We start from the raw sequence: 23,045 nt of genomic DNA on the forward strand, positions 1-23,045 counted from the left end.
GCATGCCACCAATGATCTGACTTCAGCTGCAGTGACACCATTAGGGGCGTGATGTCAGAGTTAGTTCGCCAAATGCTGAAAAGGCTCCGTCAGAACTCATGAGAAGTCATGCCCACAAATGAAGAGTTTAATCTAAACTTTAAGCAAAATAAGACAGCTGACATCTTGCATGCCTGGCATTTGAGAGAATAACTGCTAAAGAACAAGTCTGATATAAGGACACTAAAAGATACTTTACATGACACTTAGCAGAAAGGGTGGGTCTGTAACCCCAGGAGAGATGCTGGGTCTTTGTGGGGACAAATATTTGGTCAGGACTGTGGTGGAGAAGTTTAGTGGGGTAGGAGGAAGCTTGCTGAAGCTTTGGGAATGATGAGGTGGACTTAAAAACTGTTGCTGAAGTGCATACACTGCATGTGTAGGAGTTATGAAGCTTGCAAATCCAAGAATGATACATAAAGGGAGTTTTTTTCCCCTGAGTTTGTCCTTAGGGCACTGCTTCTCCCCAGACTTAGTGCAGGTTTACCAGGTTACTTGTGTTGCCTGGAAGACGGTGTTGCCTTCAAGGATGAAGTCACTGTAACAAAAGTAAGTGTAGCCTTACTGCAGTTTTATATACTGCAGCACAATACCAATCAAATGTTTGGACACACCTTCTCATTCAGTGTTTTTTATTTATTTTAATTAGTCCTGCAAGACTGTTGGACAACCATTCCAGTTACCATTACCTCTCTATGGCTATAAAAGCCAACTGCAGCAGTAAAGAGGCGACAGTAAGTTGACCACAGGCAAAGCAGTTAAAGAGGTCACATGTTTGTGCTCTGCTTGTTCAACAGGCACTTAAAAAATGCTCCCTTTCTGGCACATTTTGTAGTACTTAGGGTCAATGCACATTGTCCTTGTCATCTCGATTAAAATACAACCTCAAGTCACTTTTTTTTCTGTTGGCTGTAATGTGTGTCTGTGTTTTTTTTTTTTATTACTCATGCTGTAGGAACAATCGGTTTACATACTGTGGAGACCTTATTCATTTGCAGCATGTTCCAGCCTTCTGGAAACCCAACAGGTAATGAACCACAGTTTAAGGCAATCTCATGTAAGTTTCGCTGAACAAAAGTGTTTGATAGTGATTAAGAATGTAATGTAGTGTGGCACAGTTGAGCCACAATTGCCCTGTTAGGGAAGGCACAGAATTCACATAAATACCAGGACCCAAGGTTTCCCAGCAGAACATTATGCAGAACATTATACAGTGATCACTGCCAATCACTTCACCTGTCAGTGGTTTTAATGTTGTGGCTCAGTGTATATTAAATTTGCCATCATGAGCTACTGGTCATACTAGACTAAGACAACAGAACCTCTGCATCTCCAAAGATGAGCACGTCCGTAAATTCTTGATATTTTCTTCAATTATGTTACTTTTTCTCTCAAAAAGAAGTATTCAAAATCAAATATTCCCAAGTAAATTCAAAGTCTTACCTGAGCTGTTTGAGTATTCTCTCCTCAGTAGCTAGGTAGTGGATCCTCTCCTCCTCCATCTCAGCTCTCTGTCTATACGATGCTTCCTCAGATTGAACCAGCCAGTCACACATCAGCACCACCAGCTCCTGGCCTGCCATCCGCACCATTGAACTCACACTCTCCTGGTTTGACAGCTGGAACACATGGAATGACTCCGGAGTCAGAATTTTTATTTTTATTTCTTTTTAAATATTCCAATAAGTTCATTAACTAGCTTTGGATTGTGTCTGACTGCTGTTTGCTGCTGAGCAGGTAGTATACAATGAGTTTATCAGAGCTTTTTCTCTAATAATAAATACTTAATGAGAAATTTAGCCAAGATTTAAGGAAAACACAAATTATATCACTGTAGCTCACATGTATACAAGGTATGATCTCCTTTCCACATGAACCACTAATCAAATTTCACCTACAGTTAGGTCATTTTGCAGCTATTTCAGCTATTAGCGTTACTGAAGTTGTTATGATTTATGTTGAATTGACTGTAATTAGCACACAGATCACTACCTGTAACTGTCTAAGTTGGTTAAGTTGCTGCCGTAGTTCACACACATTCCTCTTCACAGACACCAAGTGCTGCTGCAAGCCACTCTGAGAGGGAGGGGCTTGAAGAGCCAGAGGGGTGGGACTGAAGCTGTCAATCAATGAAGCAGGGTTGTGGGGCTCAGATGGCACCCCTGGAAGTCAAGGAAGATGATTTTATGTCATCAGCATGTTCAGAGTATATTAAGTATATTCGAAGTGTCAGGGGTAAATTAAAAAAACAATCTCACCAAGTCTGTCGTTGATAAGTTTGCGTTCAGCATTTTCACTGGAAAGACACAGGTAGATAGACAGTAAATTTAGCCATCATTGCTCTAAATAGGGACAAAGTTCAATTATATTTTATGGGACTTTCATGATTCAATTCACTGACATACTACTAAATTACTGCTGGTGTTCAAATAGCTGGTAGCAGATAGAACAGACCTGACAGCATCCTTGACTCCTGAAACATCTGGTCCCATGGACAGAGCATGATGGACCAGCCCTGCTAGACTGGCTATCTGCTCCTCCATGGCTTTCATTCTGTCACTGAAAAATAGGAACACATATATTCATCACATCCATCAACATCCATTTATCCATTATCTATACGTCGCTTAATCCACATTAGGGTCACGGGGAGGCTAAAGTCTATCCCAGCTGACTTCGGGTGAAGGCAGGTCACCAGTTTATCACAGGGCTACCTATAGAGGCAAACAATCACACTCGCATTCACACCTAAGGACAGTTTAGACTTACCAACTAACCCTTCAGCATGTTTTTGGACTGGGGCAGGAAGGCGGAGAACCTGGTGAAAACCCACGCATGTACAGGGAGCACTTGCAAACTCCGTGCAGAAAGATCCCGGGAAGACTAGGACGCGAACTGGGGATTTTCTAGATGCAAGGCGAAAGTGCTAACCACCAAGCCACTGTGCAGTCCCCATCAGATAACATTTACACCAATCAGGCACAACATTACAACCACCTCCTAATATACTGTGCAGGTCCCCGTCATGCTGCCAAAACAGCTATAACTCACTAGAGCATGGGCACAGGGCTCTGTGGGTTGGGAGATGGAGCCTCCGTGGATCTGCCTTGTTTTGGCGCATCTGATGTTTGATCAGATTTGGATCTGGGCAGTCTGGAGGTCGGGTAAAAGTTTTGACTCCTAGGTTATGTGTTGTAGTGGGGCACGTTGTCCTGCTAGGGGAGGTGACTGCTGTCAGGGAGTGCTGTGCTTTGCCTGTAGGCATGTTTAAGTAGGTGGTATGTGTCAAAGTCGCATGCATATTTATGCCAGGATTCAAGGTTTCCCAGCAGAACACTGCTTATAACCAGATGATGGATGTTAAGCCACTAAAGACATTCAGAATTTAATGTAGCACCTTCATGTATGAATGCTCACCCTGGGCATGTTTCTGTAGCAACTGAGCCAGCAGTCTTACTATGTTGGACCTAGTAACATTTTAAAACTATTTTTGACAGAGCACAAGTCTGAACCCAACAGTCACATTAATGAATAGACTCACAAAAGCGGTGGTACTTTGAGTTGTGTTAAAATGATCAACACAAGATATTAAGAGCAGCTTACTTCTAGCTGTTTAGAACTATTCTCTGAGTTTTTTCAATACCTCACTGTTTAAGAAATCAGACATAAACTCAAATATCATTAGAAAGATGCAAGAAATAGAACACAATGGGACTAATCAACATTGTTAGCTTTGTACTCATCAACCCGAATTCAGGGGGATTGTGTAGCTCAGACTAAGTGTTCCAATTAGGTAAGATGATTATGGATGTAATCTCACCTCTGGGTATTGCTGGTGGCCACATGACCCTGAACCAATCTCTCAGGTTGTCCCAGAGGACTGTCCAGAAAAACTGATGAGGTGGACGATGAGGAGCCGCTCACTCTGCTCCTGTTTAAAACTTCCACTGTGGCCCCGTTACTGTCTCGCCGCAGAGGCCGATGAATTGGCGACATCCTCTCTGGAGACACCATGCCCACCCCTCCAATGATGTGCCCGTCAATCATCCTGACCTCACCACCTCTGTGAGGGGAAGGGGAAGAGGTTTTGGTTCCCAGTGGTGGAAGCTGGCTGTCTCCAAACTTCCTGTTCTTTTGCCTGGATGGTAGAAAAGCGGATGGAATAATTGATGGATTCATACAGTGCTGCTTACATGAACACTGTCTTCATAACCAGAGTTTTGTGAGTCTCCAATTGGATCCCACATGGTTGCATGTCTTTATTCCTACAGTCATCAGTCATTGAATTGTTCCTCCTCTTTGGTCAAAGATAGTTTGTTTTGCCATCACCAAGGGCTATATGTACCAAGCCTACAGCAAATTGTCACCAGGGACACAAGGATGTGACATTCCAATATTTAGCATACAAATATTTACTAAGACTACAAACATAACAAGCTGAAATACATCTCATCTGCATGAAGAGACACTTAGATGTGATGTAATCTGCATATTGCAGATTTCTGGTAAGTGATGGAGCATAGAAAAAAGCCATAAAGTAACTACAATCCCAAACATCTGAGATTGTATTCCAGCAGAACTCCAAAGTTATGAATATACTACATATCAGACCCCACTGGTAAATAATCTCAACTACAGCAGTAGCGAGGTGACAAAGAACATGTTTACTGTCAGTTTTTGTCTCTCACTATGTTTTTTTGCTCTTCAATCACAATGATTTTCCCAGACATGAAAATTACTGCTGTGGTTTCCATTCCTCCACCCATATTTTGTGCCCCATCTATCATTCTATGTGATGTAATGTCAGTCACAGCCACTTGAGACAAGTGACACAAACACAACTGATTTTGTAGTAATCACCAGTAACATTGCCACAACAATCACGATTCTGGAATGATGATAAATTAAGGAGTGAAAGGTTGTGTTATAGGCATCCGCAACAAAATATATTAAAATATAGATTCTTTGTGTTTTCATGCTTGTTTTATCTGCTGCCCACCTGGATTTAGTCCATTTTTACCTAAGTCTGTACCAGGAAACTACATCCATCCATCCATCCATCCATTATCTATACACCGCTTAATCCTCATTAGGGTCGCGGGGGGTGCTGGAGCCTATCCCAGCTGACTCGGGCGAAGGCAGGGGACACCCTAGACAGGTCGCCAGTCTGTCGCAGGGCCACATACAAAGACAAACAAGCACTCTCACATTCACACCTACGGGCAATTTAGAATAATCAATTAACCTCAGCATATTTTTGGACTGTGGGAGGAAGCCGGAGTACCCGGAGAAAACCCACGCATGCACAGGGAGAACATGCAAACTCCATGCAGGAAGATCCCGGGAAAGCCAGGATGCGAACCAGGGATCTTCTCGCTGCAAGGCGAAAGTGCTAACCACTACACCACTGTGCAGCCCCAGGAAACTACAAAAAAAAAAAAAGCAGAGGTGCCCATCCTAGTTCACAACTCTACCATCTGCACATAACAGCACATAGTAAATTGAGATGACAAATTTTAGCAAGGGGAATGCCAAGTTGTCTTCAAGAAGTCCAACTGCAACTTGAGTGCGTTAAAATTTCCTTGGCTGTGTTACATATTGCAAAGGGAGACATGTCCATGTGTCTAAACTAGGTGTAAATCAGTGTGTGCACCTGTGCAGGGAGCGGGTCTGGTGTTCCATGCTCTCTCCGTAGCCCAACAAGGGTTTAATGGAAGCACGGTACTGTTGCAGCCCTCCTGGGACCCCTAAGACCCCACCATCCACCATGTCTGCAGTGAGGGAGGGAGGAGCGCTGCATTGGGAGGACGCAATGCTAAGGCGACCCCCTACTCCATCCTGTAGAGACGAGCAGTAGGAGTCTTGGTAATATCCACCTTCAGCACGCACCACCAGGGCCATGCTCTTGCTGCTGCCAACGTCCTCATCTACACATACACATAGACACAGTATGAGAACACAATCAAGGAATTTGAGTTGTATACTTACAGTGCTAGTGAAAAAATGTGGGCACACTGTCTCATTCAATGGTTTTTATTTATTTGTATTATTTTCTACATTGTAAATTAATACTGAAGGCATCAAAACTATGAAAGAACACATGGAATTATGTTTTAAACCACCACTCCCCCAGCCCACCTCATTTCAACCAGTCAAGGCAGGTGACTACCCTGTCTGAGCCTGGTTCTGTTGCAGATTTTCTTTGTCCTTCCAAGTAAAGGGGATCCTTTTCGTTCCTTCACGCTATCTCCAAGAACTTGCTTAAGGGGATTTCAAAAGAAACTTCAGGTTTTGTGTAAAATTTGTAAGAGCCTCATCTCACTATGCGAAGTGCAGAAGCTTTCACTTTTGGCCGTTGCCAAATTAGCATACTTGACTGCAGAAAATTTCCACTTGAGCTTCCCAAGGACTGTTGCTTTGGTATTGTTGCTGTTGTGCTTTCTCCGTAGCCCAACAAAGACTATTCAAAGGAACTTTGGTACACTTTTGAAATCACTGAGTGTCTTGTTCATAGTTTAAGAAACTGATTCCTGTGGACAACAATATAATGGTAAAGAAGTATCTACAAGAAGTGTTAAAACAAATCTGACCAACAGAAGCTCACCCCCACCTAAAGGATCTGATGCCAACATCCTAGTGCCAGATGCCACAGGACATCCCCAGAGGTTGTGTGTCTATGCTAGGGTGGGTCAGAGCTGTGTCAGTGGCACAACAAGGACCTCCGCAGTATTAGGAATGGCAAGAATCACACTCTTTCACACTCTTTTTTCTGTCTGATTACCACTGAGGGCAACACAAAACACTAAAGGTAAATAAATAGACAAAAACAAAAATTTCCACCGAAGAAATGAACCAAAGTATTTTGTTACAAAAATTTGCTAAACTATTCACCTGATCTAAGCAGTTGGATGATGGGCTGACAGAGACACATTTTTCTTAACAAGGCTGTACTATACTTCTGGAGTGACCTCACCAAGATACCACACCAGCGCAGTTGGGGAAATAACCTCTGCACCAGAAGAAAGTTTGTTCTGATACACCACCACATTCTACTTTATATGCCAAACAGAGCCCTGACATTTCAGTTCCAGATCCCTAAACAAATCCTGAGTTCCTCTCTGTGTCCTTCTCTCCCACAGAGCCTGAAGCAGCTGGCTGACATACTTCTTCCTTTCCTCACTTAAAGGGCCCAAATCAAAGCATATATCTGAGTCTCATTAATTGGCAGAATCATCAGGAGAAAAAGAACAAAGTCCTAGCTGCATATCCGTTTGCCACATTTTGTAACAGTAATTTCCTTGAACAGCTATCACTGGTCTCACATTTAAATATTCCACATGGTGTACTTACATTCAGAATAAAACCTGTATGTTGTCTACATTTGCAAGTATGTATATTTTAAAAAAAAATCTCCCTCTCACCCTGCTTCCAGTGCTTTCTTTCCCCTGCCACATTTAGTTCTAGATTAAGCTTATCAGTGTTCGGTCAGCCTTCAGAGTAATATTCCACAATCTATGTGTGGGGCATTGAATGATTGGGTTTCTAATAGTTAATCCAGTGCTCTGGTTGGTCTGTCTTGTCTTGGGTAGACCCTCTGAATTGTTTCTGGTGCTGACTCATGTTCTATAGTCACTGTGATGGCTGACAGAAGCTTCCATGTTATCTAAAGTTTTGTTAAAACCTGCTAATATTTCTTCTGAAGGGACTTTGTCAGCGGATGTGGGTGATTGCATCCATGGATTAACTGTTTAGCTTTGCTGCAATTGTCTTTTTCAGCTGCATGCAGTTATCAATGCAGCTGCTATGTTAGCATCTAGCTCTTTAACACCGGTCTCTTGTGTTGTGGTCAGTTCAACATATTGCTGTTCAACAGTGTTCCCATTCTGTTGGAGTTTCTCCAGTTCCAGCTGTGGTAGTAGCTTCTACCTACTGATGTTAGAGCACTAAGTTCTGCTTCTGCTTCTTAGTCTGAGTGGAGGTGGGTCTTCTTCTTATTTGTTAATCCACAGTTCCCACTAGGGCTGAAATGATTCCTCAAGTAATTCGATTACTAAAATGCCTCGAGACAAAATTCTCTGCTTTGCGGCTTCGTTTAATCCACTGTATACTACTATAAATGTACAACACAACACAGATGTCCGCCCCTGTTCCACCAGGACAGTTATTTCTGTTCCACAGCACGCTTATTTCTGCTTTTGATGTTGTAACGCACATTGCAAGTGTGGAATCCGACTGCTTGATTAATTGCCAGAATAGTAATAGCACAATGTCCTGTATCAACAAAGAATGTTCAGTGGAAACCACAGACTTTGTTTGTTGTGTAACTTAGGTGAAGATGAGAATGAGGTTGATTTTATGTTTTACTGTTCTGTATATGAAGATAAGGGAGGTACTTTTCAGTAAGATGTCCTCTGTTTATTTTGATTATTTTTGGATGGACCATGAAAAACTTGAGTTAAGTTTCAGAAGGGGAACCTTTTTCCTGGCAGAATTTCTTTGCCAGGCCTGGGATAAAGGACAACTTATTTTGTTTGAGAAATGAGCAGCAGAATAATGTGTTTTGGATGTATTGTTGCAATTGGTGCCTTGTAAATCCATGAGGGTTGGGCATGCTTGTGTGCATGACATGAAAATAAAGAAATCGATCAATCATGTACTGAAAAAATAGCAGGTATCTCACCCGGCTTTACGTCTCTCCTCTCCAGGATAGCACTGCTGCTGGTGCACAGGGTGCTGGATCGCCCTGCCCCTACCAGGCGTTCCCGCGGTAACGTGGCACTGTCTGGGCCCTTCACTCCACTGCCACCTCGTATGCCCCCTCCACCAAAGGCCATCCTTGAGGGGGAGGAGGGCATGGAACGCACCATGGGTGGGGACATGGAGCCCTGCAGGCTGTGCAGAGTGTGGACTGGGCTGTGATTGCCGTACAATACCTCTTTGGAGATCTGCAAAAACAGAAAACCTTTATCTAAAACTACATCATTAACACCACCATTGATAAGATGCAACTCACTAACCCAGACGCTAAAGTAAGTTTGAAAATGACAACAGTTTAACCATTCTAAATCTCATGAAAGAAATATACTTTCCATGCATTTAGGGTTCACCTAAGAGGTAATATGAAGTCATAGTGTTATTGTCAGCAAATCGTGGCTTGACATGGTTACGCTTCTAAGGAACATCATCACAAGAGAAGATACAGAATTTGCTATAAAGAAAAGAAATCTGTCTAGTTGTAGTCAGGTTGATTAGCATCTATAAACCACTTCTAAGGAGGGAAAACTGAGGCGGGCTAAGACATAGTATTTAATGGAGGATGATGGAAAAAGTCCTATTTGCTTATAAATCCCAGCTGAGATTTAGTGGCACTACCAGAAAGGTGTGTGTAAGGAGCCCAGTATGAGACAGAATGATACTGCAGTGCATCAAACACAGTGAAATATGCTGCTGGGAAAATTAATGTATGAAGTATTTCGCCTACTCTGGAGGTGGACAACTACACTGAATCATGACCAAAGCCTGAGAAGCAGCACTCCATCTTCCATCTTTCAGAGGCATGTTTCACCCTCTGGTTTGTGTCTTTGTGGAGAAGATTTCATACAGCAGCAGTATAATTGGCAAAAACACACCTCAAACCTTTGCAAGAACCACTTGAAGAGCAATCACCTGACCTCAGCCCCACTGAACATTTATGGGGCACTTGAGGACTGAGAAAGCGGATCACACATGGTCTATCAGGTTTGATTGATCTTCCCTCAATCTGTGGCATGCTTTTGTGCCAATCGCTACCACACAACCCCAAAGCGGAAAATGTACACCCCCACACTGAACAGTTGGCAGGCTGTTTTTCATCAAATGTTGTTTTTTTTTTTGTCTTCAAACATAGCTCAGTATGAATTTCACCTGTCCACACTGGTAGTTTCTAAAACAGTTCTGGCTAATAAAATGCCTCTTTGCTGCAGAAGTTGTATTTACTTCTTTTCATCTCAAAAAACAGAAAACATGTTATTCAATTCAGAACACTAAAACCCATGTTCGAAGTCACACAACAAGTGTAATATGCTACATTCCAGCACTAGCAAACTCTAACAACTTTTCATTGTCCACTTAGACACACTGGTAGAATTGTTTGTAATAGTGTAACTGGTCCAGGTCCTTCACATTTGGAACTTTCTAAGGTTTTGGTTGTGTGGAGTCTTTCTGCCAACGATGTTGGTCTGTCTGTTTCTGCCTTGTCTTCCCACCAATATTTCATTTAACAAGCATTTTTTTTTTTTACTCTTTGTGCAACACAAAGGAATATCACTGCACAAACTGTAAATATGTGACTTAGCAGCACTATTTTTTTCTCACATCAAATAAATATTTTGAGGTAGGATAGATTTCAGTGAGTGCTTGGAAAATACAAATTTTATTCATATTTAATTTAGTGGGAATAAGTACATTATAGCAGTTCTCCTAAGTAAACAAATACAAAGAAATATATAGACATATACACTACCAGTCAAAAGTTTGGACACACATTCTCATTTAATGGTTTTTCTTTATTTTCATCGAGAGAAAGCCAAGAGTGTGCAAAGCAGTACTCAAAGCAAAGGGTGGCTATTTTGAAGAATCTAAAATATAAAACATGTTTTGACTTATTTCACACTTTTTTGTTTAGTACATAATTCCATATGTGTTCATTCAGTTTTGATGCCTTCAGTGAGAATCTACAATGTAAACTGTCATGAAAATAAAGAAAATGAGAAGGTGTGTCCAAACTTTTTACAGGTAGTGTGTGTCTACATATAGACACTTAAACATGCCTGTCAACAACAAGACACCACCTGAGCCTCGGGCTCTTCAGATTCACTCATGTTCCAAAGTCACAATAACTGGCAGCTTGTTACCTGTGGATATTCCTCCTGATTCCTGTTGCCTGTCGACTTGATAGAGATTCACTGCCTCAGTCTGGTTCATAGTAAAGACACCCTTATTTTTTTTTTTTAAATGATTATTTGCACTTTTATTTAGATGCTTTTTCCTGCTACAGAATACAACGTACAAATGAGTTCATCGAAGAACATTTTAGTGATTCACACATGACATTAACACAATTACCACATTGAGTCAAACTTTTCTTGATGTCAGAAGCTTATTTATCACAGCAAGGCATAAATTGATCATAATGAGGTTATTGAAAAGGTCGGCCGTTTTGTTATATGAGTGTACATAAAGAATTTTTTAGTCCAGAATGGTCCAATAATTGCCTTTCTTTCTATTGTCAATGGGAGTGAAATCCTCTTGATGTTGTTATCAATATTTTGCCCCCCATTTCATGCAGGGTCACAAGACAGTCAGGGTTTGCTTGTAAACTTTCCTAGCTTAGTGATACCAAGTCCTGGTTAGTCTGTCTCTTAAAATGTATACAAGCTTTTGTAAGATTAAGATCAATATCTTGTTGTCTGACTTTGACATTTGCACTGTAGTATTTTGTCCTGCCTTGGCTTCCATAACCACATCCGTGTGTGAACTTACCCCTGTGACCCCTAGTAGTCTCCCTTGGGAGAAGTTGGTCTATCGTGTACCTTAGTTATATTGCTTCCTTTCCCCGTCAGCTGTGATTGTGATTCAGTGTACATCGCGTATTTTTTTAAAAATAGTTTGAACATTCTGTCTGCCGTGTCTTTGTCATCTGCGGTTGAGTCTCTGACCCGCTTGTGACAACAGCAGACAAAGGAAAGCAACTTGTCATTTTGAATTATCTTTACACTCAAGTTGCCAACTCAGTGGAATGTTACAAACATGGTTGGACAATTGTCTAAGGGGGAAAAAAACCTTTAGTTACAAAAACATGGTTGCTTTTATTCACAAAACTTTGACACATGCTGCAAAAGCAGAAAAATAAATATAAAGATGTAATTCACGGTACACACGCTTTATTAATTATTTATTTACCTTCATGTAACCAGGAAGTCCCATTAAGATTAGAGATCTCTTTTACAAGAGAGACCTGTTCTATAGTCACCTGCTTGGTGTTCAGCCACAAAGACTTACATAACTCATAAACCACCGCTTCCCAGAAAACACTCGAAACAAGCCTCAAACTTTCACACAGTTTAATTAGCAGCGTAACATAACCAACTAGAAAAGCACTCAGAGACCACCAAGTCTGCTCAGCCGTTGCATCATTTCCGATGGCTGAAATCCTTAAAAAATGTGTGGATCCAGACTATAAGTTGCATTACAGCCAAAATTTAATCAATTGGTCCTTTTGTCATTTCTGACCTTCCCTGAAAATTTCTTGCAAATCTGTGGACGGACGGGCAGACGATCGTCACATAACTCCACTGAGGCTTCGCTTCTTTGGTGGAGTAATAACCAGCTGAACATTTATCTGTTGCCTAAGCACACCTGTGTCTCACCGCTGTGACATTTTGATGTTGATTTTCCTAAAAATGGATTAAGACATCAGATATCAACCTAGCCCTGTGATTGTCTTTTTTTTTTAACCTTTTTCCCTGCCTTCCTTGTTTATTTAATGTGTTCCATGATTTCTGTGTCTGTGTTATTTTTCCTTATATTACTTAATAATTATCTTTGTGCCTGCTTCAGTGTTGAATCATTTACTTTTCTGGACTGTGTAAAACCTTATGTTTTCTGTTTGCCCGGACTCCTGTACAGGCTGGCCTCATACCACAAGAGTTTTAAAATCCTTACGGATTTCAAAATCAGATTTCATCACACACTGAAGATGACACTTCACAGACAGCCTTCTCTCTAATGCACTGCACACAACAGGATATTCAGATTATCATGCCAAGGGGAACAGAGCACCACCTCACGTAATCTCACAGGGAAGCAGACTAAAACATTATGAAGATTATGGTGCAACAAAATGCTCTAACAATAATAATACTTTGCAGTGAGAAAAAATACAGAAGCACAAGGCTAAATGACTCTGGGTGAGTAAAAGGATGAGGATAAGCAAGCAGCAGTTTGTCTTTTTTGACAGTTTTAGCAAGAACCGGAGGTGACCTTTAAAGTAACTAGTTTATATATCTGTCTTGGTTTTTACCTTGGAAATATCAAACATGTTTGATATTAATTAGGGTGATCCAATCCACTGACTCTACAAGCACTTTGGAAGGTTAAAGACTGAACACCATCACAATGGCAAATAATCTGGGGCCAGCATCAGTTCAGACCAAGATCGCAGACTAGATTTCTCCTTGGTAAGGTGAAACAGGGTAAATCCATCTAGAACTCCTGTGGTGCGAGCCTGGATTTAATCTAAATCACCTTTACCTTAAAGTTTGCTCACATTTTTTACAACCTGCCTCTGCCTGCTGGGTCTTGTATTTAGGTCTTCTTTTGAATTTATATTTAACAAGAACAGAAACATCAGATGATGACAGATTTAAGAAAAACACTGTCTTTTATTTGAAGCAGCTAGGTGACCATTTGCAAATTTATTATGATGTGCATTCTTTACCATGTGCTGTCCACAATCAATGACAGAAGCTACATCACATTCACATCACAAACCCTGAGGTCTTTTTTGAAGTACTGTAACTATAAACACAAATGTTTCCTCCTAAAAACATGCATCAACTATGAGACAGAGAGGTAACTAATGACTGTAAATCCATGCAACAATTAAAACACAATACATGGCAGCCATAAATATTCAGAAAATTTGACAGCCTAACACAGCAGATGGTTTGTTACACAGAACTATTTTAGAAGTCGTGTATGGAAACTAGGCAAGGGCAGGGACTTTAACCCCTTGATGCTTGAATTTATTTACACTTAAATAAAAAACCTTTTTTTGTGTGTTTTTGCTTTCCAGCTGATGCTAAAATGAGTGGAAATTGTTAATTTATCTATTACATATCGAAGAGATCTATAATAATATTAACAGATATAGAATAATTAAATCCCACTCCAACCGGTCCTATGAGAAACCAGTGCTTGCATAAGGTTCCAAGGTACGTATTGAATATGCACAAACCGGCATTGGGGGAATGGACACACTATCTCGGTTTCAGTCTGAATGAAAGTAGTATGATGCAAATTCACGACAATAGGCATCAATGGGTTAAAAAAATACCTAACCTGTGACTGGATAGGCCATCTGTCTATCATCATGTACCACAAGCTGATTTCAACCAATCAGATCATTAAACAGTGGACTGTTATCACACCTAAAACATACTTGTAGCTGGCAACAGCTGGATGCTGACTGGTTAAAACTACTGTAGTTCGCTCACAAGCTTGGAGCCTGGCAAGGTGGATTCTCATGTGATCTTGTGAGAAACCAAGTGCTTTTACAAGGCAGTTGCCTTGTAAAGCAACTGCCTTGTTGTATTAAGGCAGGGCAGGTCCCTAAAACAACATGCTAATTCAAATTTAGTGCAGTGCTTAATATAAAGTCCGCTACTGAGTAAAGAATGAATGTTAATACACTACCATTCAAAAGTTTGGGATCACTTAGAAATTACCTTAATTTTGAAAAATAAGCAGTTTTTTGCAATGAAGATAACATTAAATTAATCAGAAATACAGTCTAGACATTGTTAATGTTCTAAATGACTATTCTAGTTGGAAACAGCTGATTTTTAATGGAATATCTCCATAGGGGTACAGAGGAACATTTCCAGCAACCATCACTCCTGTGTTCTAATGCTACATTGTGTTAGCTAATGGTGTTGAAAGGCTAATTGATGATTAGAAAACCTTTGTGCAATTATGTTAACACATGAATAAAAGTTTGAGTTTTCATGGAAAACCTGAAATTGTCTGCGTGACCTCAAACTTTTGAATGGTAGTGTATGTTAGTGAAAGGAGTGATTTCTGAAACAACCGAATAGAATAATGTACTGCTTTTTAAGTGACTTTGAGTGAGTGAATTTAAACTGTCAGAGTTTATAAATGATATGCCATTACAAGGTAGACAGCACTACACTGCCATCACAAAAAACAGACATTGGATGGCAGTTCAAACTGAAGGTTTCCTCTTTACAGCTTCTATCACTTGCAGTACAGCCTGCACTGCTCTAACAGTTTCTTACTGCATCACCACTAGCTGCTCTTAGAAAACAGGGCATGGGAAGTAAACAGTGTAATGATGGAAGAATAAAGTCAACCCATTTTTGCAATAGAATTCTTTGGATTAACTGCAAATACCAAAACAATGGCTTTCACCATGATGAGCTCAAACACCTTTTCTCCATTTAGGTAAACCAACAAATGCACAAGCTTTGGTCCTGATGCAGGCTTAACCAGCGGTGAAATCAACAAAATGATCATTTCAGTCTGACTAAAGAAGGTGCCACTCATTTTCAATCACACAGACACACTTCCCTATGAATTCATTATAGAGGTTCACACAAAGAGCACGCTCTTCAGGTTTATTTTGGTTGCATGCTGATCTGTTTCCCATATAAAATCTGCTCTGTTTGTGAAGCTCCTGTTCCAAATGGCACAAAACACAGCTTTGTCGAGTTAAGCTGCGCAGGTTGTGACTTACCTCTGTATGAACACAGTCAATATTCCTGTTGCTGTGCAGATGAGAGGTGCACAGCAGGCAGTACGGCTGAGTGAGATATAGCATTCAGATCCACCTCTTTATTATAAAAGGGCGTGAATCTCTAAACCTGCACAGAGCCAACATGTCAAAACACATAAACTGCCAGGAGTCTGAAAATCTAACATGAAATAAGGCCTGCAGTGTAACGTCCAGACCAGTTACACAAGGAAAACAGGATGTCAATCAAATGATTGTTTCAACACAAATTCCCCACAACAAAATCTCCTCCCTACTGGGAAACAGCCCTGATTCGCCTCAACTCTGAGGCAGCATCGTCTCTCTCAGCCAGAAAACTCTCTGTAAGCACTATACAAGTTCAACGGACAAAAAAACTGTCACAGACGTTGTTGTAGATATGTACACACTCGTATTTCCTTTACTTCCACTGACTTACTGCTACACCCCCGCTGCCTATAGGGAGAGAAAGTATTTAACACAACATCGACTACCACAGACAAAAGGAGGAACTGAAGGCAGAGGGTGCTACTCCGATAAAATATCTATCTATCCATCCATCATCTATATACCGCTTAATCTTCATTAGGGTCATGGGGGGGCTGGAGTCTAGCCCAGCTGATTTAGGGTGAAGGCAGGGGACACCTGGACAGGTCACCAGTCTATCACAGGGCTACATATAGAGACAAACAATCACACTCACATTCACACCTATGGACAATGTAGAGTTACCAGTTAACCTCAGCATGTTTTTAGAATGTGGGAGGAAGCCAGAGAACCCGGAGAAAACCCACACATGCACAGGGAGAACATGCAAACTCCATGTAGAAAGATCTCGCGAACAGGGGATCTGCAGACCTCAGATCAAATAAATAATAAAAAGGACTTCTACTTAGAGGCTTTACCTTTTAACACACTACATCTATTTTCTGAGGAAACTAAGATCCTTGAACATGTGCAGCAGAATGTTGGAAGTCTTATACCAGTCAGCTGTGTCCAGTGCCTTGTTCTTCACAGTGGTCTGCTGGGGGAGCAGCATCACAACCGGCCATATGAACAGACTGAACAAACTGATCAGGAAAGCCAGCTCTGTGGTTGGCTGCCAACTGGACTATTTTGAAGCTGTGGTGGAAAAGAGGACATTGAATAAACCATTGTCCATCCTGGATAACCCTGACCACCTGCTTCACCCCCTGCTAGACAGGCAGCAGAGCAGCTTTTCCAACAGGCTGGTCCACATCTGCAGCCACACGAGCAGAGACGGAAAATCTTTCCTGCCACAAGCAATAACTCTGCTCAGTGCATCACCCCTCGCTGGCAGAGAGCTCTCAGCCCTCTCTGCCTTGTAGTACCTTTCTCTAGTTCTGTAATTTGAAATTGCATACTTGTTGACATTCTTGTACTCTTGGACACTATTTGCACTATAAAACACTTTAACATATGCTACCATTCAAAAGTTTAGGGTCACTCAGACAATTTCATGTTTTTTATGAAGACTCACACTTTTATTCATGTGCTAACATAATAGCACAAGGGTTATTCAATCATCAATTAGCCTTTCAACATGATTAGCTAACACAATGTAGCATTAAAACACAGGAATGATGGTTGCTGGAAATATTCCTCTGCACCACTATGTAGGTATTCCATTAAAAATCTGCTGTTTCCAGCTAGAATAGTCATTTACCACATTAACAATGTCTAGACCAGTGTTTCTTAACCTGGGTTCAATCGAACCCTAGGGGTTCGGCGAGTCAGTCTCAGGGGTTCGACGGAGGTCAAGACACAGAGCCGACTCATATGATTCGTGATGACACGCCCTGCTTGGCCATCACTGGCTGCAGGTGATCACGCTACATTGCTTGGTCAATCTGTGCTGCAGGGAATTTGGTGCGCTCAGTAACCAACTTGTGACTGTCGTGATGGTACGTGTGATTTCTTTCTTAATATTTGAATCCATACTAACTATGTTGAGCAAAAAAAGAAAGTGGTCGGACGAATATGTACAACATGGATTCACATGTATAACAGAACGTGATGGGAGTCAGCGTCCTATCTGCATGATTTGCAATGCCAAGTTAAGCAATTCTGGTCTAGCACCGGCAAAACTAAAGGAACACTTCCTTAAGCTGCATGGAGATGGGGAATACAAGAACACAAGTGATGTTAATGCACGGTTCATTTTGTGCACCAGTAAAACATATAACTATGTCTTGAATTTGAAAAAAATCATATTTTATTTTTCAATAAAGAAGGGTTCGGTGAATGTGCATATGAAAGTGGTGGGGTTCAGTACCTCCAACAAGGTTAAGAACCACTGGTCTAGACTGTATTTCTGATTCATTGAATGTTATTGTCACTGAAAAAAAAAGATTTTCCTGCAAAAATAAGGTCATTTCTAAGTGACCCCAAACTTTTGAACTGTAGTGTAAATGTGAAAACAGTATTTAATTATTTACATTCTAAGTTAAACAGTATGGAATTTGATCTTATGAACAATCAAAAGTAGATACTTTTATAAGACTTTATGGGGACAAAACAGGCCCCAAAGTAGAAAATCAATGTAACAAATGCTTTTCTTTCAAAAATAAGGGTATTTCTAAGTGACACCAAACTTTTGAACAGTAGTTTATTTATTTTATTTATTGTTTCTTTATTTGGTAGGCACATTAATGAACGCCTATTTATACAGCAATGGACGTAAATATGCCAGATTATAGCAATATCCTTTACATAGGATATTTTGCTTTTTATGTTATTCTTATTGTTTATTTTTTATTAACTGCTCATTTTTGCTGATTTATCTGTATTTATGGTGGTGGGAACTGTACTCTTCCTACTGTATCAACCAAATTTCCACTCAGGCTTTAATAAAGTATTTGTATTTGTATTTCTCTATAACCTAAACTGCACTTTCAAGTAAGAAACTTAATTCAAAAGATTTCAGCAACAGTCAGTGTGTTAGTACCAATGTGTAAAAAAATTCTCATGTTTGAATTGCAGAGAATCTGTATCTTAACACAACTGGTAAATAACTTCCAAAATAAAACTTGTCTAATCTTTGAACTTCTAGATGCACCCTAACCCTAACAGAGACATGTTGAGGAATCCACCATATCTGTTTTCTCTCTGTATATGGAAACATGGGGTAATCAACGGAGGACATTCCACAGACTAACTGGACTGATGCTCACATCACACACACTATGTCAGTGTAAATATGCATAGAAGAGATAAACAGTTGGCAGTGGACAGTAAGGAAGACAGTTCACTGTCACACTCATGGGAGCAGAACAGCATCTTAGTTTTAGAGAAAATCAGACCTTTCTATAAACAGAAAGCTCCCATAAGCCCAGCAATTGGCAACACAACAGCAGTTTATAATTGAGAAGTTTATCAACAGCAGAACAGGATGCAGGAGAGAGTTATCAGGACAGAAACATGATGTGTGTGCTCAGTTTCACTGACCCCCTACAGCCTCTCCTCCACACTATGACTCCTGTTGTGGAGGATTCCATGCAAATGTCGCTCCAAACCAAATAGCATTAAGAGGCAGTGGATTATAAGATCCATCAAAACTGAGTGAGCATCAATGAAGACTTACTAACTCCTTGTAAGTGTAGTGCCTGTTTTGTGTCCAGAATGGGTTAAGCTCCACACACAAATATGAGTTGTTGTGATCTAGGAAGGTCACCCCAGTAATCGACAAATTAAATTAAATCAATTAAATTAAACAAAGTGGCTTTTGTGCAAATGCATAAAAGAGATATTGGCAGCAACATGTTTGAAGGCAGAAGCTATGAACTAATGTCTAACTAGAAGTGCATGTTCTTCCAGCGGCAGGAACCTTTGCTGTAGCTGTAACACTTAAAGAATCCTGGAAGTCCTGCAAAGTCCACCTGAACTGAGCTTTGCTTGCACTGATTACTACTCCGCCAAGGAACGCAGCAGAGTTATGTGACAATTGGCGGAGTACTGCACTCCCTGAGTGCTTTTCTTGTTGGGCCCGTAACACAGAATACCTCAAAATGTTGTCTGAATTCTGAAGGGGAAATAATGTGTCTCGCCAGCAACATTTCCAACATGACTCTGATTGGCTCAAGGGCAGACAGTAATTATGGGTCAAAACAGGGTGACACATTAGTTGCTGACTGACTAAGAGGCGACTGCATCATTTATGGGACACAGCATGTTTATAGTGGCCTTGTTGAACCTGTATCTCCTCATATCACTCATACACACCGTCAGACAGCCAACCGCTGTCTGTCAAGAGGTATCATGTGTACATATATAAATATATACTAACACCATCTGCCTTATGTTGAGCCCATGCTGTTGTGTGTAACATTGCTTGGGTAATACTTGTTCATGTCAGTTGCTTGCTCTTCTCCTGCCACATGACATCAGCGTTTACTTCTACTACTTAGATCGTCAAATTCACTGAGACATATTAAACACCTAACCATTATTGTGCCTTTAATCCTGAAGAAGCATTTAAATTCAAAGGACCCATCAGAGTGGAAATTTTTCCTTCGCTCACTCAGATCTACTTCTTGTAATGAAATTAGGATGTCTTTGCTTTTTCTTGCTCTAAGTGTACATTTCCGGAACAGAGCAGTTCTGGTGAGTTAGTGGACCTGTGTTTTGAGAGTTAGGTAACAGTTATTGTATGTTTCCCCATTTCACTGAAAATACTCAAATAACTGAGCTCTTGGTGTCTGTGCAGCTGGAAGTTAAGTTGCTCACGACACGAGGCTAAGGCTATCACTAAGAGGCTAACTGTAACTAAAAAATAAATAATAACTCTAAATGTTTTCTGTTCTGGGCTTTAATAGAGAATGAAAGTGACAGAACAGAGAGAGATTAACAAAACAGCAGAACAGCAGAAAAGAGGATACAGTTATTGATCTCATTGATCTCACAGTGTGTGTCACAGGGTGTAGTAATCCTCATTAACAAAGAAGCATAGTTATGAATGACAGATTCCCCCACTAGTACATGCTGTTAGAATGGCATATTTAATGTATGTCAGTTCTAATTTTGGTTATACTGCTTTCTTTATTATCAACAACCCACACTGGCCCTGAGAAACTCATATCAGTCGATCCCCAGTATTTATATTTGTTAACAAATCTGTTAATGCATTCTAATCTGGCACAAGGACCAAGTGATTAGATTTGATGTGGCTTATAGTCTGAATCCACTGATTTGTTAAAGATTTCTGTATCATTGCGAGATAGCGGCACGGCATCACTAACTATGACTACAAGTGAACACTACGTCAGCTGCCTGCTGATGATCACATCGTTGCGATCCTACTACAAATCCACCACTGCAGATTAATCGGGACTTATCCGTTGGAAATGATACAAGGAACAATTGATTAAATTGTGGGAGTCAATACCCGCCGCCTGTTACATATTTAGGTCGCACGATTCGGTATCCGTACATAATGTACACATGCATAACACATGCCTGTGCTCAGTGCAAGGTCATTTTGTTTGTGGGAGACACGGAGACTTACTTATTAGTCTCAAAAACAATAAGGAGGCACGTACATGGATACTGGTAATCTACAGTATTTGCTTACTTAGTCAGTAGCTGCAATGGCCAATCAACACACTTCATATAACCAATCAAAGAAGCAGAGTAATCAGCCACTGTCCTGCCTCCTAAGTTTTACAAGTCAACATGATGAGTGAGTTTCAGGTAGCTAGGAGCGTGTGAAGATACTAAAGTAAGCACTTAACATAACCCCATTCTACAGCACAGAAATCTCCTTCACAAGGATGTCTTTTCCACTCATAGACAAATTGGGCCTTTTTTGTTTAACAGGAACATCAACAGAAATGTAGAAATGGCAGTTTATAGTTCTACAGGGCAGTGCTGTACATACTGAAGCATTGAGGGCACTCGATTACTCATTGTTGCTCAGGAACACTTGGACGTGTTGACAGAAGGCGGTGGTGGGGATTATACCACCAACCACTGTAATTAATCTGTTTAGACATGATTTATAAACCTTTTGATAATAGTGTTTCTAAGCTCAGTTTGTTCTTGTCCTTGGTGTGTCCCTTATTGTTTGACAAGATCCAAGTCCAAAAAAAGTATTCAGTGGTTAATCTACTGCTGTTCTTGGATTCCACATCAGTGTAGGATACATTGTCCTACTCCTAAATTAATGAGGCTGTCACATGATGTCAATTGTCTCTGCTGACCTGGGCATTTACAGGTACTGTAATGAACAGCCTTGGTGGAATACTGTGCTCTCTGAGTGCTTTTCTAGTTTATTTAGGTGCAGATGTGGTATCAATGGCAACCACTAATATTCTGACATTATTTTTTGAAATAAAATTGAATTGGTGGTTGATTTTTTTATCAGCCAGTAACAGCTGATGCAACACAGTGATCAAATTCTGGTTCTTATTCATCTAACAAAAAAAATCGAATTGAAATCATTCAGACTATGGAAAGAAATAACTTGTCTCACCTGCTGCTTTTATTGTTACTAGAGTGGAAATTATTATAAATCTGCCTGAATAAACAGCATAGGTAAAGTTTGGAAACATCTACTCAATCGAGGGTAAAAAGGGTAAAAAAAAAAAAAAGAAGAAGAAAAAACTATGTCAAATATTTTAGATTTTTCAAAATATAGTAAAGAGTGGCAGTATACTCAGTTCAATCTTACACAAATACACTCTCTCAGGCACACAGCCATCGCCTGCAATCATGCCAGCACTTACTAATTAATAGTCATCTTGTTTATTGAGGGGCAAAAGCATTCCAGCTCAGCTTAACATGTTTGGAAAATTAAAAAAAGGTAATCATCTCATCTGTGAGTAGTCGGTATATTTTGGGTATATTAGTGTTTCGAAGTAGCTGGATTAGTTTGATTTGCCAAACTGATGTATACGGTTTGTAATGTTGCATTCCTATATGAATTGAAAATATTCCTTTTATAAAACTGCATGTTGGACACTGCATTCCTTAAAGTCTCATTGAAACATTATCAGTCATGACTGAAACACATTTGAAATCGGTCAATTTTCCACCAACACTACAGGATGCAAAGAAAACCAAGAAAAATAAGGAAAAAGAAAACCATGAAGCAGACTTCTGGCTCACTCACCCTGCCCTCTGTGGCGGTAGGTCGTCCATAACGGTTGAACACGTGTGCTGGATCCTTATGATAAGCCTTCAGAAAGGATTGAGGTGTGATGTTTCTACAAATGGAACATACAAGGTGGCAGTTCAATACAGGTGTCACTGTGACAAGTCTGAATTGTTGAACATGATGCTGCTCATACGAGGCTTACCATTGGATATTGGTGAAGGAAACTAAAGGGCTCGTCAGCAAAGAGTCAGTGGCTAACAAGAAACTGATAGTGTATTCTTACATTTTTTTTGCCAACAGATACAATTGTGGACCTATGAGTGTCACAGCCACAGCTTAAGGCTGTGGGCTGTGGTAGTGCTC

At 40.4% G+C, this 23,045-nt stretch overlaps 1 protein-coding gene across 2 annotated transcripts in view; it reads right to left on the reverse strand.

The window, feature by feature from the left end:
* Positions 1-23,045, reverse strand: part of LOC111566812 (sickle tail protein-like) — a 102,368-nt gene that overhangs the window by 29,995 nt on the left and 49,328 nt on the right. For both annotated transcript variants that reach the window (XM_055014644.1, XM_035946948.2), the window contains exons 5-12: positions 22,698-22,791; positions 8,720-8,984; positions 5,693-5,966; positions 3,860-4,177; positions 2,494-2,598; positions 2,298-2,335; positions 2,032-2,201; positions 1,483-1,658 (exon numbers count right to left, since the gene is read on the reverse strand). In XM_055014644.1, the coding sequence (XP_054870619.1) occupies positions 1,483-1,658; positions 2,032-2,201; positions 2,298-2,335; positions 2,494-2,598; positions 3,860-4,177; positions 5,693-5,966; positions 8,720-8,984; positions 22,698-22,791 (1,440 nt within the window). The remainder of the gene's footprint in view (positions 1-1,482; positions 1,659-2,031; positions 2,202-2,297; positions 2,336-2,493; positions 2,599-3,859; positions 4,178-5,692; positions 5,967-8,719; positions 8,985-22,697; positions 22,792-23,045) is intronic.

This window comes from Amphiprion ocellaris, chromosome 10 (assembly GCF_022539595.1).
Source record: "Amphiprion ocellaris isolate individual 3 ecotype Okinawa chromosome 10, ASM2253959v1, whole genome shotgun sequence".
In the NCBI taxonomy this organism is placed as follows: Eukaryota; Metazoa; Chordata; class Actinopteri; family Pomacentridae; genus Amphiprion; species Amphiprion ocellaris.